We start from the raw sequence: 18,094 nt of genomic DNA, 5'->3' as shown, positions 1-18,094 counted from the left end.
TTGACCCTCATATTCTTGAAAAATGGACAAAGAGGAAGATATTAGCAGCATTATGCACTCATACGCCAAGAAGGACCCGCAGGTCGAAGAAGGCGAGATGGAGGTAACTTTGCCAGAGGGGCCAGGGCGAGCTCGGACTCGGCGCTACCATTGCCAAACGCGCCGAAGCTGCGAGCCGCCAAGAGAAGTAAAACAATTGATGACAATGAAGGTCAGTCTGTGCCCAATTCTGTTCTGCTAATAATAGGCTTGTTTAAGATGCGCCTTGCCTTGAGATCAAAGGCTGATATCGCGGGATTTACGCTCGTGCTACAGTGTTGCTAATAAACTGGATGTAGCCTAATTTAAGTTCTGTTGCTCTTATATGAAAATAAATATATTGAACAAGACACCCAAAGTACTTGTTATTTAATTCCATTCAAAATATGTGTTTATCAATTATTTTTACTTTAATACATGTTTATAGTCTATAAGGTTATTATATAGCCTATATAAAATGACATCACATAACCCATATCACACTTTTAGAAAGGAATATTCACTCATAATTTATACACATAAAAACATGATATCAGAGTTTTAAAACCAAACATTTTAAAAGATTTGTTTAAACCAATGAACATAAAGCTGTGTCGTCAGCAAGTCGTTTCCCATCATGCTTTTGGTCAGCGCAGTCGGTGGAGAGCAACTGCGCTCGGCTGCAGAATCCGACAGATGCGCCTTGCGCTCGCGAGAGTGTTTTGACATACATCAGAGCCAGGCGGACCGCAGTCGGACACATTTCTAACCGGCATGCATCTCAAACAAGCCTATAATGGAGAGGGTTGAAAAAAATGCAAGAATAGTCATTGAGGAGGTTGCAGTCGTTGGAGGCGACAGTTAAAGATAATAGGCTACTTGCTCCATAAAAAGTGTCACTGACTCTATGGATGTGGAAACAAATAAAAGAAGCAACAGACAAAGTCGAAACCCTAGAGAAAAAATGGTGTGCTCCGTGACAGGTGCAATAGTGCTGTGCCTGAACGCGTTCATTAAACGATAGTTCATGAACTTGTCAATATTTTGGGCGAACGTGAACTGAACGTACTGTATTACTGCCTGATGAACGTTACTGTGAACTCGTTCATTCTGGTGTCTGTGAACGCCACGCTCTCTCAGTTTAACTTCGTTCAATAGAGTGCCAGATTTCTATAGAGCCTTCCAGGCGAAAACCCGGTAGCACCTCACTGCAGTACACGAGATCCAGGGGGCGGAGTTGGATCCAGTTATAAGGGGTGGAGATTGGTAGGTTTAGGGGTGGGTTTAGGGATCAGGGGGTGGAGATGGGTAGGTTTTTATGTATGGTGGGAGGATTTGGATCTGGATCTAACTCCCCCCGCCTGGATATTGTGTAGCGGAAAAAAACACCCAATCTGGCAACACCAGCCACCAGTGTCTACTGACTCTCTTGTTCGATCTCGTTCATCAAAATGAACAAATCTTTTTTCGAGTCTTTTCGTTCATTTAAGGGGCTTTAAATGTTATTCTATTAACTGGCAAATTCCCAGAACACATCCACCTACGCAATCTTGATCACATTCTGAATTAAGAAATCATTATAATGCAGTCAAAAATCGTTTACAGGGAACATAAATAATTACCTTCCGAGTCTTTCGTTCATTTGCCACGTGAGACGCAATTAATGGATCGTTCATGAACGACTCATCACTTACGTTGCAAATGAAAACAAAAAGCAGCAAGGAGGCGTCGTATGATCATTTAAACGAGTTTTGTGACAAGGTCGGTGAGGATGGGAAAAATCTGACGCATATCTTCAGTGTTAAAACTGATAAAATAATTGTCTGTGGTTCTATAGGCTATGGGCTGTGGCAATCATTTTGAAAAACAATATCTCGCAGCAACATGGAAAAAAGGACTATGAACTAGTTCATTTTTGGAACTGTGAACTTAGTTCAAAATTTTGAGTATGAACTGAACTAGTTCATTTTAAAATTTGAACTTTGAACTAGTTCATGTAGAAAGTGAACTTTCCCAACACTGGGTGCAAGTTCTACAGTAAATGTTAAACAACAACAAAAATATGATTTAAAAAAATAAAATAAAAATAATAATCTATAAAATAAAATGATCTAATTCACAAACAAAATAAAAAAGTATTTTCAAAGGGTTTACCTATTTACAAAGTCACCCAATGTTATCTATATCTACGTATTTATTTTCTACTTTTGCTAAATTTGCTAGTGTGAATAATTTACACAATACCCCTGTTGTAAAGCTGCTAGAACCTACTATGAGTTGTATAAATGGTAGCAACTTTCTACTGATTGGATGACATGAATATGGGTCATCTGTAGATGGATATATAGGCCTTTTTGTTTTCAATAGACACAATGCTTTCAGTGCTGAATATCATCTTCTGGTTAGGACTTCAGAAAAGGTGGGTAGAACGAAAAAAATGAAGGGTACAGATAAAAAGCACAAGATAAAAAGACAGAATGTTAGCCTATTTCCTGTTTAGTATCAAACTATTTCTGCTAGGTAACCAATTAAAGTTACCGGTGGCTCTTCTATAATTTAAAAGTCAGTTCATTGTAAGGTTAACGACTCTTAGGCTATATAGCCTACTTGGAGAAGAATGTCTTTAAATGTTTTCATCAAAGGCATGACTTTATTTTTGGGGTAGGTTTATCATAATATGTATGGTTTTTTTTCTTCTTCTATTGCAGAGTTTATAACAACTTTCTAACTAAGTGTTTAGAGAGAATATTGTGTATTTTTCCAGCTTTCAGGTTATACCTGATATTGTTTTATGTCTTTAATGTCTATTAATGCCAGGGGTCTTAAAAATAGTGTGAAACGCAAGGCTTTGTTTTTGTTTGCAAAGAAAAATAAGACAGAGCGGCTGCACGAGGGCTGATGACGACACAGCTGTTCCACGATTGGCTGGATTTGGATTTATTGGTTTATTTAAAAGGGGACAGTGCAATTTCATAAAACACATGAACAAACATGGTTAAAAAAGCCAGAATTAGCCAAAAGGCTATTTTTCATCTGTAGTCCCCTGGCCAAGATGTAAAAAAGCATTAAAATACGAACAAGAAAATACATTTACAAGTCCATGGCAAATTGACTACAATATAAATGACATTGTAAAATAACTTAAGGTACACTGTACCTGTTACAATAATAAGACACACAAAAAACACATTTTCAGAAAGGCTATAGTATATCAAATATATAATACAGCTCAAAAGGCTCGGCTTTTAATGTTGGCAGACATAATTGTTAATGAGCCAAATTTTCTATTTTTTTGTAAAGGCCTTTCACCGCATGACAACGATCACGTGTGTTTCGTGTTTATTCGAACACCTTTAGTTCCTCTAACGCTCACAAATCAGTTGTTTTATAACAGTAACACTCTTTCATGTAGTTGCGATGGTATATTGTGTCATGTTTATCAAATTAAAACTGATTAAAAAACATAGACTCCACTTCATTGATAGTGGCTTATGTTGAACTTTATTCTTGTTCAAACAGCCGCTGTATGAAGCAGTACATAAAGTATTGAATGAAAATGTCTCTGAAACATCTGCGTATTATTTGGCAAATATTGCATTTTTCACTTCAGCAGTGGTAAAGTATGCAAACACTACGTGAGAGGTCACTACGGGAACCAGAAAGTGTCCGACTTCACGTCTCCGTTTGCAGCTCCTCCCGCTTGCACGCGATCGGTTACATCAGAGCCCGTCTACGGAGAGCCTGCCCACTCCCTATTAAGTCCCATTGTACCGAATTCTGGTTGTAGTTCCACCAGAGTTCCACTGGGGGCGATCGCCCATGAGTGCAAAATGAATGGGAGTCTATTGGCGCTTTTCCACTGCATGGTACGGTTCGACTCGGCGCGGAACGGTTCGGCTCGCTTCGCTTTTCCACTGCGTGTTACGACTCGACTCGGTACGGCACGGTTCGGCTCGGTTCGGCTCGCTTTAGCTCGTTTGCTTTTCCACTGCAGTTAGTACCACTTCAAAGTGGGTGGGACTGATCGTTATATAGTTGCAGTCTCTACTACCATGACATCATATTAAATGCGAATTTTTCATTCCGTGTTTCCCCATCCACTCCTCGGCAACTGACGAGAGGAACGCATGCACCTCGTCCACTGACCACGATTCAGCCAAGTTTATACTCTTTTTTTTTTAAGCAAATACTTTTAAAACAGGTGCTACAGCGTTGGCTGTTGTCTACTGGCTATTTAAATCTAGCGGGTTTAGTGTCTCGTGTTGTAAATACAATGACGCTGGTAGAGATGATTCTGTCTGACCAATCAGTGATCTGCAGTGTTTTCACGTCACATTTTAGTATCGGTACGGTACGCTTGGAACCTCAACAGAGGTGGTACCATTTAAAGCGAGCCGTACTGTACCGTACCATGCAGTGGAAATGCGCCAAAAGTGAGCCGTACCGAACCGAGCCGTACCATACCCCATGCAGTGGAAATGCGCCAAAGTGTGCCGTACCGAACCGAGCCGTACCGTACCATGCAGTGGAAAAGCGCAATATGAAGCTACACGGCTAAATTTGTCTCTTTCACCTGATTGCCGTTGAGAAATCTCAGATTTGATTGTAGGTTTGCAAGTTCAACATGGGTTATAGGTCGAAAGTTGAATGAACGAGTACTTATGTCCTTTCGATTCCTTACAAGTTTAGTTGTTGTTGCCCATAACATGCTAGCATTCTGCTAATGAATGCTGATTGGTCAGTGAAGGACTGATTACGACCAGAGATACCGCTTGATGGCATCGTGGCATCCGAAGCAGGACCAGAAAAAAACAAACTAAAAACTCGTCTAGCACGTGTGTTTACCTGTGTCAGCTGTGTTGTCGATGCCTCGAGAGAAAAGAAAGTGCAGAGCGCGAAAGCACCAAAGCGACTGAAGGATTGCCGTAAAGCAGTATCTCTGGCCGTACGAGGTGTATGAAGTCATTGACACTTTAAAAGACTTTTTAAAGCAAATAAGTGACTCTAAAAAAATCTAACACCCAGCAATGTGTAATTTCTTTGCATCTCCTTTCGAATACAACATTCAAATTACTAGACAAAAAAATTATATCCTGGGAAACTTGATTTTGATGGATATAGCGCCATAGACCTCCATTCATTCTGCACTTGTCCTGTGAGCGCCCTCATATGGAACCAGAGTGGAACTGCAACCAGTTCAGAAGCCGGAAGTTTACTGAGAGTGAAACTTCTCGCCTTATTAGACATTCTCTGGTTACATCCAGAATCAGCCGATGTCGAACACACCTTTTGCGTGGTAGCTCGTACCAAGGAAGGGCGTGTTGAGCTCGTACCAAGGAAGGGCATGTTGAGCTCGTACCAAGGGAGAGCGTGGTGAACTGGAACCTGTTCACCAGGTTCCACGTCACGCAGTACCGCAAACATCCAATAGGAAAATTCAACTGCAGTAGCCACCGTTCAACCTGAAGAGGGCAGCACTCAGACGTTTTTACACCATATATTGTAGAATTAAAACATTTTATACCCAAATGTCAAAAAAGTTACTCGAATCAATAAACAGCACTAATAAAGCCCCATTCTTACAGATCATTAACTAAAAAAAGGGTTTAGGGTTTAGTTACCCTTTAACACCTTGTAATGTAATGCTATATAATCTGATATTAGCTCAAGAGAGCTAATCGGAAGAAAGGTAGTTCTTATTTAACAAAAGATGCCAAATCATATTTATTCATTATTCATGAATAATGTCTGTGTCCTTGTCAAGTTGTTTAGCAACTAACGTTTTGATTATATTTTTTTATATAACTTTTAGATTTTTGTTTGAAACTATTCTCAATTTGTTGTAAGATGTATTTGTTAATTATGTACAAATTATGTATTATATTTTATTTTATTTTGTGTTTATCTTTATGTATTCCCTTGGCAATGTTCTTATGTTATTGTTAATCGAACATAAAAAAAAAATTTAAAAAAAATGTAAAAGTGTTTAACTGATGTGAGCGCCCTCTCATGGCCATTACAGAAACAGCGGGTAAGAGTAAACACACCATGTGAGAGCTATGCGACGTCTATAACATCTGTTTTTAGCGCAATTTTCCACCGGACAAAATTGCGATTGTTAACTCATGATTTCTGTTCTGTCTGTGCGCACCAATCTTGCACTTCTATCTACTACTCAACCAGACCACCTAGAGACTTAGGGTTTTCGGCATTATGTTAAGGAAGGTCTAATCTCGGGAACGCACAAAAAAAAATCCAGGAAAAGATTTACTATCTTAGTGTTGTGATCACTGATCATTCTATATAGATCAGTGGTTGTGATCCCATGACGTCAGAAAATTGCGCTAAAACACTCACTGAGTTTTTATTACTTGTTATGCTTTTAACTGATGAATCCCAATTAAACACGTCTGAAACCTCTTAGATTGTCACAACAGAAGCACACACAACAGTGACTGCGTGTCTATATCTAACCAACCATTGACCGTAGGGTCTTCTCCGAACACATCGTCTCCGACCTCAGCCTGGGCCATGGCTCGGCGCATGGCTAATCCGGGTTTGGTGGCGGTGTCGCTGCGGAGGTCCACCGTGCGAACAGCTGATCCCGTAGCCGCCTGCGGAGACCCGTAGTACAGCCGCACCGGATCCACGCAAACAACTCGACGAGGTTTGTGTAAGCAATGACGGACTAAACGAGCTGGAAGCGTTAGTGTTTTGGAGCTCATGTCTTCTTGTTTGACTTAAAGTTGGTTTTATATTCGCAGACTTCCGCGTTCAATCACTTGTGAACTAAAAGTTGTGAGAAGCACCTGCCTGCAGCCTGCAAATTTGGGCGGGGTGCACCTGGGCACCACAATGCTTCTCATTGGTTGAGGCAAAGTGATGACGCTGCATGGTGAGTACAGGCAAGCTACTCGTTTTTTTGTTCTAATTTTATTTACAATTCTTAATTCTGAAGTGGCGTTTAGTGTGATGTTAAAATGTTAAATGTTAAAATTACTCACCATATCACAAATAACTAGGGCAGCGTTTCCCAAAAGCATCGTAGGCCTAAGTTTATATATATATATATATATATATATATATATATATATATATATATATATATATATATATATATATAATGTGTGTTTTTGTTTGTGTGTGTGTGTGGTGTGTCTCTTGTATTGTTTTGTTTGATGCAGTGCAGTAACTGTTTTGTCTTTTGTCATCACAGAAACATTGCACAAATCATGTCTCCTGGGCCTTGGCATGAATACTGTGTCAACGATATTAATGTACCAAAATTCATTAGAATAAATAACTGTAAAAGCACTGGAAATTGTTTTATTTTTTCAAGGTGGATTGACTCTGTGCATGGCAACATTAACAGGGCCCTCCACGACAACATCAAAGCAACAGCTGTGGTGTCTTTGTCCTGATGGTAAGTTTATAAAGCTGATATGTTGCTTACTAGGTGTTTATCCATTATATGTGTCTGAGCAAATGTATTTGTAATGTTTATCATTTCAGTATTCACTGAGCTTTGTGACAGCAGGGGCCTTTGATTTTACAGAGGTACGTGAAATATGCAATGGAAACCCCCCATATTATTAAAAGTAAACTAACTGAATATTTATTTTTAACTTAGCCTGACATGCCTTGCATCAGGAGGTGGTGGTGGTGTCTGCTCTTTTTTTTAATCCACATTTTGAACTTGCACTCTAATTTTTGATGTGCTGTCACACTATACGTACTGTTCATTGAAGCTTCAATTGCCAAATGCTTAAATTTAGCAGTTTAAAAAAAGTGTTTTAACTATAGATTGCTTATAAATTCATTACATGTATCAATCAAAACAAGTGGATTTCAATTATGGTCCTGGGGATGTCATTAAGAACAAACGGTCTTCATAAGACTTCATATTTTAAACATTTGAAGGTCAGACGCTGAAAGAAAGCAACTCCGGAAAAAGAGGAGAGTAGAGAGAGCAGGTATTGGTTCCCACTTTAAATCTTGAACAGTAAATAACAGGAATTTGAAAATGATTGTTCTTAATCTCCAATTTAGAGGTAATGGAAACCCCCCTGCCTGTTGATTCTTTGACCAAGGTGAGCGCAGTATAAACTCCTGTCAGTCCATCAGTTACCCTTTTTATTAAGTTGTATGTAAAGTTACATTTTGGACTGACTGTTGGCTACTTTGGACAGATGCCACCTGCATCCTCTGGCGGATCTTGATGGGAGTCGTCACTGACGACGGCGATGTGGCTTACTGGAGACTTTAACTATTATGCAAGGTTTTCAGGGATGCTGTCAGCAAAGCCCAGAGAAGGGGCCCACTTTGTATGGCTGGACAGTAAGTTCTTTAAATCCAAGTTGTGAGTACTGTAAAAGGTACTTGAGAAAGTCTGTCTGTCCGTGCAATCTATCCATTTATCTCTGTCTGCCTATCTCTACCTATCTGTCATGTCTATCCGTCTGTCTGTCTGATAGACTATTGCCTTCAAGCCAAATTAAAGTTTGTGTTGACAAACTTTTTTTTAACTAGTTTATGTTGTTCATAAACAAAGTAAGTCTCTTAGGTACTTAACAGACAAAGCCAATAACACTCAAGCATATCTTGTCTAACATTTTCCTATAATGTTTAAAATATATATAAAAAAGAAATTCCTTGTATGACTCTGTACTATGTTAATGCCTTTCTTCAAAATGTACATGTGTGAGTGTACGTACGTACGTACGAGTGTGTGCGCGCTTGCGTTTGCATATGAGTGTGTGCGTGCGCTTACTAGTGTGTGTGTGTGTGTGTGTGTGTATGTGCACGGTTGTTGTTACATGATTTTTTTCTGTATGTGTACATATCTGTTTTACAAATTTTTTTTTTGAAATAAAAGTTATCACTGGTATGAGTTTGGTTTTTTGAGTTTTTTTTCATAATATGGGATACAGAGATTAACAGTGTACTGTATGTAGTTGGTTTAACTTCAAACTACTTTATTGGCATAAATGTTTTATAATAGCCTATATAATGCACAATAAACAAGAACTATTACAGAGGAATGATTAAAATAATAAATATATAAGTTGCCAGTAATTTTGTAATTTACACAGTGAAGTGCAACAGAACTTTTAAAATACTAGGCCTATACATATATTACACAATATACTCTGTAATTTCTTATAAGTTAACCTTAGATCAGGCATAGTTAAAACTATGAGTCTTCGGGTTCGGGTCCGAGTCTTTCGTTCTTTCTGTCAGTCCCATAAAGGTTATGCTCTCGGTACCGGAAAGAGAAATGATTAGTTCACCTCTCGAGTCTTCTGGTCTGATTCTTCTGAGTCTTTCGTTCTTCTATCACGTGATGAACGAATGACTCGAATCCGAAGTCGATAGACTCAAAACATGAACTAATCAATTCTGTATCCGGTACTAGGTGCATCTTCATGTGTACAAGCTTGAAGACTGCAAAAAAAAAAATAAGTTGACCATTTAAAAGAAAAGCTGAACTCTAGTTCACAAATAATATATATTGTTTAAATTGAATTGTTTAATTAAGTCATTATTTTGGAATAAATGTAAAAATGCATAAAAACACTACCTCAATGAAATGTAATCTTTGTTTTAATTGATAGAACATTGCATAGTGTTAAAATACAAAATACAATTTTACTTGTCTTTATCTAATGTTTAGTTAAGCAGAAAAATTATTTGTAACAGGGACATACATTCATATTTTATATATATTTAAAAAAAAATGATGAGGACTTATCCTCATTTTAAACCACCACCGATTTATAAAGATTCATCTTTCAGAACTGTCTACAAAACACTTTATTTACAGTTTTCACAGCCTTCTTTAAATAGCTTATGTGTGACAATGAAACACATTGCACATTACATGTTTCACATTACATAAAATGGATTTACAATAATGAAATGTATGACTGAATCCCTACAAATGCAGCTTTATGGGTCTTGTCTCATATTTTAAGTGCTTTTTTTCTTCTTTAAACCACCAAATAACAATTTTTAAACAAAAATAATTTGTTTCATTTTGGTGCATATAAAACATTGTATGTATAAAACATTGCATAAAATTTAAGGGGGTCTAAAAATACAAACTATCCATCCAGAACCACCTCTATAAACAAACAATAAAGTGTGTTAACATCGTAACATTACATTTTCATGTATTACACATTTTATTTGAATTCATGCAAACAATGATTTCTCTGAGCTACTGAGTTTTTCGTTCTCCGTCTGTGGGACCCTTTCCTGCTGCTGAGCCCTTAACTGTCTTGGTCTTGGCTTTTGCAGACTTGACAGGTTTCTCACTTGTTTCTTTGAGTTCAATCTCCTCTGTTTCCTCTGTGCTGTTATTCTTGTCCACCTTACGAAGTTTCTGCTTTCCTTTCACAGGAGCAGTGAAGGTAAGCGAGGCTTTATTAAATTCTAAGGGAAAGATCCCCACGTCCCCATCAAAGCGGTTCTTGGCCACCTGAAGGGACCTTCGGCCAGGACACGTCACCAACTTCTTCTCCTGGAGAATGAGCACGTTATCTGCCTCCTGACTGGCCTGATATGAGGAAAACTATACATTAGACCTGGTAGATTTTATTATACTGTAGTAGTAGTATAGGTTTTAATGCCATATCAGCATCTGAGGTTATCTTCATGGCAAAAAATATAAGGGTTGCATAAATACAATAAAAATAAAAACCAAACAAAAAGAAAAGTACAGTAGTTAAGATTATATAAGATGTTTTACATTTACATATGATAAAAATACAAAAAACTTTTTTTTGGTAAAATATTACTAAACAAGTCCTTAAAGGGATAGTTCACCCAAAAACGAAAATAAGCTCATGATTTACTCACCCTCAAGTCATCCTAGGTGTATATGACATTCAGAGTTATATTAAAAAATGTCCTGGCTCTTCCAAGCTTTATAATGGAAGTGAATGGCTGTATATTCCTGTATAGTGCGTCCATCCATGATAAAAGTGCTTCACACGGCTCTGGGGGTTAATAAAGCCCTTCTGAAGTGAAGCGATGTGTTCGTGTAAGAAAAATATCCATATTTAAAACTTTATCGACTAAAATAACTAGCTTCCGGCAGACGGCCTTACGCAAGTCGGCTTATGCCAAAAGAGTAACCAGTGGCGCATGTATGACGTAGGATGTAGGAGTAGCGTAAGCTTTGATGCCTCTCGCGGTTCAAACAAACAGAGCTGGGCAACAAACTCAAGCTCCACCGATATTTCTCTTTAAAAATTCTCATTTTAGACTTCTAATTCGTGGCTGGTGTTTTGTTTTACTCTATCCTTTGCACTCCCGCGTTCGTCATTACGTTGTGCGTCAAGGGTTACTCTTTCGCCGTAAATCGATGCGTATGGCCGTCTGCCGGAAGCTAGTTATTTTAGTCGATAAAGTTTTAAATATGGACATTTTTCATTACACGAACACATCGCTTCTCTACAGAAGGCCTTTATTAACCCCCAGAGCGGCGTGAAGCATTTTTATCATGGATGGATGCACTTTAATGGACTATATAGGAATATACAGCCATTCACAGCCATTCACTGCCATTATAATGTATAATGTATTCGTCTGAAAGAAGAATGTCATATACACCTAGGATAACTTGAGGGTAAGTAAATCATGGGCTAATTTTCATTTTTGGGTGAACTATCCCTTTAAGTGAGCTAACTACATAAAAATGTATTATACATGATGTTGTATTACAAATTTATTAAATGTTTAATTTAGGTTTACATTGAATTTAGCATGTTAAGGTTATGTATAAATGATGATTATCAGAGTTTCTAGCAAGAGACTCCGGCCAGTCCTGTTTTACTGAAACTCTTAATGGCTCTTGGAGCTTGTGTTTTAGCAAGAGAGTCTTGCCAGTCCTGTACTCGAGTCTCAGCATTTGAATAGATATGCTGAGTGGATTAGGATTGGAAAAACTCTCAGTCTAGAACAGGTTCCTAAACCTGTCTCGTCACAAAGTTTTGGTTCCTGCCCCTAAATGTATATAAATTGTAAGAGAACGTTCCCTTAGTCAGAAAGAATAAATCTCTTCTGCTTAAAAGATACAACCCAAGTCTCCTGGTCTTGCTTCGATGAAGGAATAAAGTTTCCAACACATGGAAACTAAGCATGTCAAATTTTGGTGTATGTAAATTGTACAATGACAATAAAGAACTATCTATTTAAAATCTGGATACCAAGTTTACAGCTCAACTGAAATTGCAGAGGAATAAACATGCAGAGATGGCCTTTATCCACCAACCTTGGCTGTGCCAAAGATGGATGCTGTCTGCAGTTCTTTATCATCCTCTTCTTTCCGTGGGTGGATAATTAAAGTCACGTGACAGCAGCTGTTTGTGGCAAACTTCCTGAATGCTCCAATTATGTGGTCTTGTACTGCAAATCTGAGAAAAAACATTTGTAAGAATACATTATCATTAGAAATAGTGAATAAAGTTTGGGACAATTGTAATTATTTGATTAATTGGTAAGGATTTAAAAAATATATATTTTATAGAAGTCTGAGTCAGAAAGAAAAAATTCAAGCTGAAGAAACACTTGATATCTAAGCAATGAGCACTATAGAATTTCCATGACTATTTAATTTTCCATTAATTTCCATGATTTTTCCAAACTTTTGAAATTCCTCTATATTTCCATTTTTTTCAGGACCATGGGAACTCTGAATAAATAGCATATTAAAATTGTTGCCTCACTTGTCCAGAGACAGGTTCTCTTGGCCCATCATAAACTGCAGGTTGTCAATGATCACATGACTGATGTCATACAGGTAAACAGCATGCTGCATGGTATCCAAGACAGACCTGTACAGGGACAAAAATGGCATTTCATATTTAAATATCATGAGAAGAAGCTGGTCCTCTGCAAAAGGAAAATATAAAAATTATGTAAGAGCCTACATTACAAATCCATATGACTTGCAATACAATACCTATCAAACTATGTATTCAATTTTAATAAAAGAATGACAATGATTTACTTGATGTTCTGCTGTCCATGGAAAGTCATAAAGTAGAGAGGCAGATCCTCAAACTTATCGGCCCACATGTCATATTGGTCCAGGTTTTCCTCCAGCCTTTGCTTGGCAAACTGGGTCAGCATAATTTTGGCCAGGCGCACATTGTTGATTTCAAAGCTGCCCCATAATGTGTTGACACCCTGCATGCACAGATCTAGGGCGCACTCGCTGATGAAGGTGGTCTTTCCACTGCCCGTGGGACCTGCATATACAAATATACACAACATATTTATTGTTTATATAATATTTATGCACATATTTATACTTTTTATATTTATATTTATATTAAATAAATATTAAAGGAACCGTATGTAAGATTGTGGCCAAAACTGGTACTGCAATCACTTTCAAATTACTGTAGAGCGGTGTATCCCCTCCCCCACCCCCCTGACTCGAGGTTGCCAGCTAGGCTGCAGGATCCAGCAGGAACGTAGGCTGCTACAAGGAGCTTCCAATGGCAAGTGACGAGTCCTACACAGTAAGTTTATTTCTGTTAATTATGTTTATGCTTCATGAGAGATGTTTTGCGTATTTCGGATTCATAACGAGGTCTTTTAGGTTTTGTAACGTTAAGACATTTTTTATCCGACACGTTTGTAGCTGCAGTTGTGGTAACTAGAGCAGAGCTGGCAACCCGGATGCCGAAACACTACTGACTTCGTGATTAGTAGATAGGTGGAGGGTGGGGCATCAGGCCAAAACACAACATGACAACATCAACATCAGTTGAGGGCTGCAACTTCACTTTTAAATGATAATATCCTGGCCGGACTACTGTTGTCAGTGATATAAGTATTTGAAATGAACATGATTTCTTAATGTCTAGTGACATATCAGGGCCATTTTATGATTAATTGAAATACATTTCTTACATACGGTTCCTTTAATATATATATATATATATATATATATATATATATATATATATATATATATATATATATATATATATATATATATATATATATAATATTAGTATTTTACATTTATATTATTTAATAAATAATTAAAACCTTTGAAGAAAAATGGTTAGAGTGCAATTAAGCAAAACATAACAATCCTGTGTTGACTGTACCTGTAAACACCGTCAGCTCCCCCTTGCGATGACCTTTAAGGATTCGATTAAGCTCAAGGAATCGAGACCACTGTATCCCAGCCACCTGCTCCACATTAGCCAGTTCCCCGTACACATCCTCCCGTAGCTGTTTGAAGGACACAATGGACTTGTGGGCAGCAGGGATGGAAGCCTTGACAATTCGCACCAAGTTCTTGCCCTGGGCCAAAGCCTCACTGGGGCACGGCTGAAACTCCCCTGGCCGGATCAGAGAGCAGCGTTTCAGTCCAAGTTTCCTGGAGAATATTTTTGAGGCTTCCCAGGAGCGCATATCTCCCCCAAGCCACAGTGTGACTTTCTTGAATTGCTCCAGATAAGGCAGGAGGATCGGGGGCAGACAGCTTACACCCCGCGGCAAGGCCAAAGACGGAAGACCGGTAGCCTGACTCACTGCCATGCTGTCCACCTCACGTCCCGTGAGCACAACCTCACCGTCTTTCCATCCCATCAAAGGCAGGCCGAAGAGATTGTGGTAGCTGGAGACTTTTGGTACTGTGGCTTCAGTGTAGACCACCCGTCCATCATCTTTCACGGCAGCAGAAAGCAATTTAACACCCCGGAGGCCCGAGTCACGTCCACTAAACCAGGGGAACACCAGACTCTTAGTGGGTTTGAAGAGCCTGACCCCAAATTTCTTCAGTGTGGCATTGGTGAGTTTACCGATCTGGAACATGGCTTTAACAAGCTGCACTTCCTCTTCCAGGAGGTCGGAAAATGGCACAGAGCTGCTCCAAATTCGTTGCACCTCCTTCATCTCCATCTCTGTTTCTTCTTGCTCCTCCAAGCTCTCAGGAAACCCCAGCAGCACATTAGGGCTGATGGACTTCTGACCATCATTCAACATCACCTCAATGCAATCCTGGAGGTCCTCCCAGCTCCCCTCCACTAAAGTCTCTTTACACAGAAACTGTCCGGTGGTTTTATCGATAAACAGCGAGTGGTTTTCTCTTCCAGATCCCTCAGGGGCCAGTTCCAGAAAAATACTAGGAGCATGTAAGCAGCTGTAGCCATCATGGAAAGGGATATCTTTAGAACGAAGATACTGTTTGATATCAGTCACTGTCAGGGGCTGGACAGGGAAATCGATTATAGACTTTGCATCTTTTCTTAACGTTCTGCAGAAATATAAGGCAACAGCGGGTCTTAATCGGTTTGCAAAACAATACAAGGTTGGCGCCCTTAAAGAGTGCGGCAGGACTGGATTGAGGCAGGGCCGGCAAAAAGATAGATATCTCCAGAGAGAAAGATGAGAGGGTTTACAGGGACTACAGCTCATCCCCTGCAAGAGACAGCCAGCCCCCTTGAGAAACCTGCGCCTCCACATTTGCTGTTAATTCAGAACATCAGACCTGCATTGATTATAGACAATTTGCTCAATTACAATATGCATTTAAAAAATGTGGCTGAAACAGAACAAGAAAAAAAAAACTTTCCTGTGATATTGTGATAAAATAACTTCAATATTTAAACTGTGAATTCCAGTATATTAAGACATTTAGATGAGATCATGAATATGTACTCCACAACAGCAATAACATATCAATCATAACATTAACAATCATTAATCCATTCATGTATAACAGGTCATTAGTAGATGTGCATTAAAATAGCTGCAAATGTCATGAAAATATATTTTCATATATGAATGCACATGAACTATTATAATGCTTGCAACGGATTTATTAATTAAAGTTATTATGAAGCGTTAGCAAAAATAACTGTATACAGTATATGCATGACCCCTAACGTCTTTACTCAACAATGTATTATATACGTGTATCTATAAAAGTAATGAAGCTAGTGAAGAGAAACTTTGGAGGGAAATATGTGTAAGAAACGCATATCCCATAAATATTTGACATAAACTTACTAAACCTTAGGAAGCGCGCCAAACTGCATCATGTGTATGCATGTCCCACTGAACATGAGGTCCGAGCTCCAAAATACTTCCGTGTGAAACATGAAACTCTTGTTGTAGTGTGTTAAGACAAAGCGAATTAGTCTGTGAAGCTTTAAATCGTAATAAACATAAAGTTAGAAAATAAGTAAGCTGTCATGGTTACTTTCCCTGTAATAAAGTTATTGGGAACTTTCTGTTTGTTACGTAACTGTATTTCAATCACTTCTGATGCGCAGCTTCTATTTCCACCCGGACGACAATTTGAAACGTACTTGACATTACACATGTCTTCTGACGGCTGTCCTCTAAATCTAATTATTCAACGTGCTTGATATTATTCTAACCAATTCTGACAACAATCAAGTAGTAAGTTGAACTGAATGTTGCATCTCTGAAGAGGTGGACATGACTGCTCGAGGAACACCGAGTCGTTTTTTACAGAGCGTTCTTCACAATGGAGTGGGCCGCTATGTTTGTCAGCTAAAGCGAATCTCTCTGGTCTTCTCAAAGAAAGGACAGGGCTCTTTAGGAGTCAGGTGGGTTTACATCAACTGTGTTGATCATGTATAATAACACTGTACATAAACTACCCATAGAATGATCACTCCGTAGTCTGTATGGAGAGTGAATATCTGATTATTTGTATTTTTTAGTGTTGTTTGTGTATCCGAGATAATATAACATAATAGATTATATAAAGTCATAATTTTCAAGAAGTAACCTAAATTGTCTAGGGCTTTATGATAGTAAAATATGAATATTTATTTTAATATATTAAATTTCATTTTTAAATCTGTTAAATTTGTATAAAGAATTTTTTATTATTATTTTGCTGTGGTGTAGTATAGTATATGTAATACAGTTCACGTTGCAAATATTTGTGGGGTAATTTAATTTGAGTGGCACGTTTCAGTGAGATCCTTTAACATTGTGTATTATTTGTGTCGCTTATTGTAAATCATTTAATTCTAATGATAAATATTCCTCCAGAGATTTCATTGAGAAAGGTGTGGTGGACTTTGCCAAAAATAACCCAGGAACTGTGGTTTACATCTCCCCTCAATCCTGCAGAATTCCTAAAATAGTAGCGGAATATTGTAAGTATGACCTTTCCTGATATTTTATCAAAATGATTTAATCTGCTCTGCTGGCTTACAGGTACACCATATTGTTGTTTCTAGCAGTAATGACTAAATGTTTATACATTTTGAAGTTGTCAGATATATATTAAATACCAGTGTGCTCACTGTTTTGATTTGATCTATGCAGTGAACGGTAATGTGAAGGAGGAGATGGTCACCAACAAAACATCTCAGCAGATCGCCGAACTTATAACCAAGATGTCCAACCAGTCAGGACTGGACATCATCCGCATTCGAAAACCCTTCCACACGGACAGTCCCAGTATCCAGGGCCAGTGGCACCCCTTTACAAATCGACCCCCTAGCATCGAGCCAGTGGGCCAACGGACAAAATAAGCAATTTGCTTTGTATTTATTCCCTGATTTATGTGCTGACCTGTTGGGTGAGCTGTGAACTTCCTCTGCCACAGCACGAAAATCAGCACAAATTCAACAGTACTATGATAATTTAGATGTTTTAAGCAGTAAACTGTTACTAGACTGTTAAAATCATACTTTTCTGTTTGATCTTTTTTGGCTTGATAAAGTTTATATAACAATTAAATTCTTTATAATATGCCCATCCAACTGTTTCCATTGGGAATTTTTTAACCTAAAATGTTTAAATGCAGAGGGTGAGTAATTTTTCCACTCCTTTATGAGCTTAATAAAAGCCTACTTTTAAAATATCGCGTTTATAGTGCATATTCGACGTGTTTAGCGTGGCAAAACAGACTGGACAGATCTGTCTTCCTGTTTATTACTAGTTATAGCACCAAATAAACATGAATGAACAAAAGAAAGCATGTTAAAAGATTCAGTACATCTTAATGAAATGTATTATGTCTCATGTAATTGTTTAATGAGTATTTCAAAAGCAGGAAGAG

General features: G+C 38.2%; 3 protein-coding genes and 1 long non-coding RNA gene across 6 annotated transcripts in view; 2 read left to right on the top strand and 2 right to left on the bottom strand.

Annotated features, from left to right (window-relative positions):
- Positions 1-6,761, bottom strand: part of LOC308706416 (uncharacterized protein) — a 16,661-nt gene extending 9,900 nt beyond the window's left edge. The window contains exon 1 of the mRNA XM_081392034.1: positions 6,497-6,761. Coding sequence (XP_081248160.1) covers positions 6,497-6,743 — 247 coding nt within the window. The 5' untranslated portion in view covers positions 6,744-6,761. The remainder of the gene's footprint in view (positions 1-6,496) is intronic.
- Positions 1-8,907, top strand: part of LOC308706417 — a 9,209-nt gene extending 302 nt beyond the window's left edge. Inside the window, exons 1-7 of the long non-coding RNA XR_014032031.1 lie at positions 1-211; positions 6,509-6,685; positions 6,783-6,913; positions 7,358-7,441; positions 7,531-7,575; positions 8,068-8,108; positions 8,208-8,907. The exon at positions 1-211 is cut by the window's left edge and continues 302 nt beyond it. This is a non-coding gene — a long non-coding RNA (uncharacterized lncRNA). The remainder of the gene's footprint in view (positions 212-6,508; positions 6,686-6,782; positions 6,914-7,357; positions 7,442-7,530; positions 7,576-8,067; positions 8,109-8,207) is intronic.
- Positions 8,908-9,600: 693 nt separating this feature from the next.
- On the bottom strand, positions 9,601-16,320 carry twnk (twinkle mtDNA helicase). Of its 3 annotated transcripts, none has more exons than XM_081392030.1 (6): positions 16,057-16,320; positions 14,148-15,535; positions 13,034-13,274; positions 12,750-12,857; positions 12,296-12,437; positions 9,601-10,576 (listed from the first exon to the last, which is right to left on the bottom strand). In XM_081392030.1, exons 2-6 carry the CDS (start codon positions 15,508-15,510, stop codon positions 10,238-10,240), a joined length of 2,193 nt encoding a protein of 730 aa, XP_081248156.1. In that variant the 5' UTR covers positions 15,511-15,535; positions 16,057-16,320; the 3' UTR covers positions 9,601-10,237. The 3 variants fall into 3 exon arrangements, with proteins under 3 accessions (XP_081248156.1, XP_081248157.1, XP_081248158.1); XM_081392031.1 differs by having other exon boundaries at positions 16,062-16,320; XM_081392032.1 differs by having other exon boundaries at positions 14,148-15,301; positions 16,057-16,112.
- On the top strand, positions 16,120-17,795 carry mrpl43 (mitochondrial ribosomal protein L43). The gene is made up of 3 exons (XM_081392033.1): positions 16,120-16,622; positions 17,077-17,183; positions 17,356-17,795. Exons 1-3 carry the CDS (start codon positions 16,492-16,494, stop codon positions 17,562-17,564), a joined length of 447 nt encoding a protein of 148 aa, XP_081248159.1. The 5' UTR covers positions 16,120-16,491; the 3' UTR covers positions 17,565-17,795.
- Positions 17,796-18,094: the final 299 nt, after the last annotated feature.

The sequence above is a fragment of the Scardinius erythrophthalmus genome (assembly GCF_964197995.2).
Source record: "Scardinius erythrophthalmus genome assembly, chromosome: 18".
Classification (NCBI taxonomy): domain Eukaryota; kingdom Metazoa; phylum Chordata; class Actinopteri; order Cypriniformes; family Leuciscidae; genus Scardinius; species Scardinius erythrophthalmus.
This window is presented reverse-complemented; position numbering and strand designations above follow the sequence as displayed.

Bases quoted from the DNA above. Each gene is read 5' to 3' on its own strand.
- twnk (XM_081392030.1), bottom strand. From the start codon at position 15,510: ATGTGGAGGCGCAGGTTTCTCAAGGGGGCTGGCTGTCTCTTGCAGGGG. The intron at 12,858-13,033 runs GTAAATCATTGT...GTCCCTGTACAG, and splicing joins CATGGACAGCAGAACATCAA to GTCTGTCTTGGATACCATGC. The intron at 12,438-12,749 runs GTGAGGCAACAA...GTTTTTTCTCAG, and splicing joins GAGAACCTGTCTCTGGACAA to ATTTGCAGTACAAGACCACA.
- mrpl43 (XM_081392033.1), top strand. From the start codon at position 16,492: ATGACTGCTCGAGGAACACCGAGTCGTTTTTTACAGAGCGTTCTTCAC. The intron at 16,623-17,076 runs GTGGGTTTACAT...ATATTCCTCCAG, and splicing joins CAGGGCTCTTTAGGAGTCAG to AGATTTCATTGAGAAAGGTG. The intron at 17,184-17,355 runs GTAAGTATGACC...TGATCTATGCAG, and splicing joins TAAAATAGTAGCGGAATATT to TGAACGGTAATGTGAAGGAG.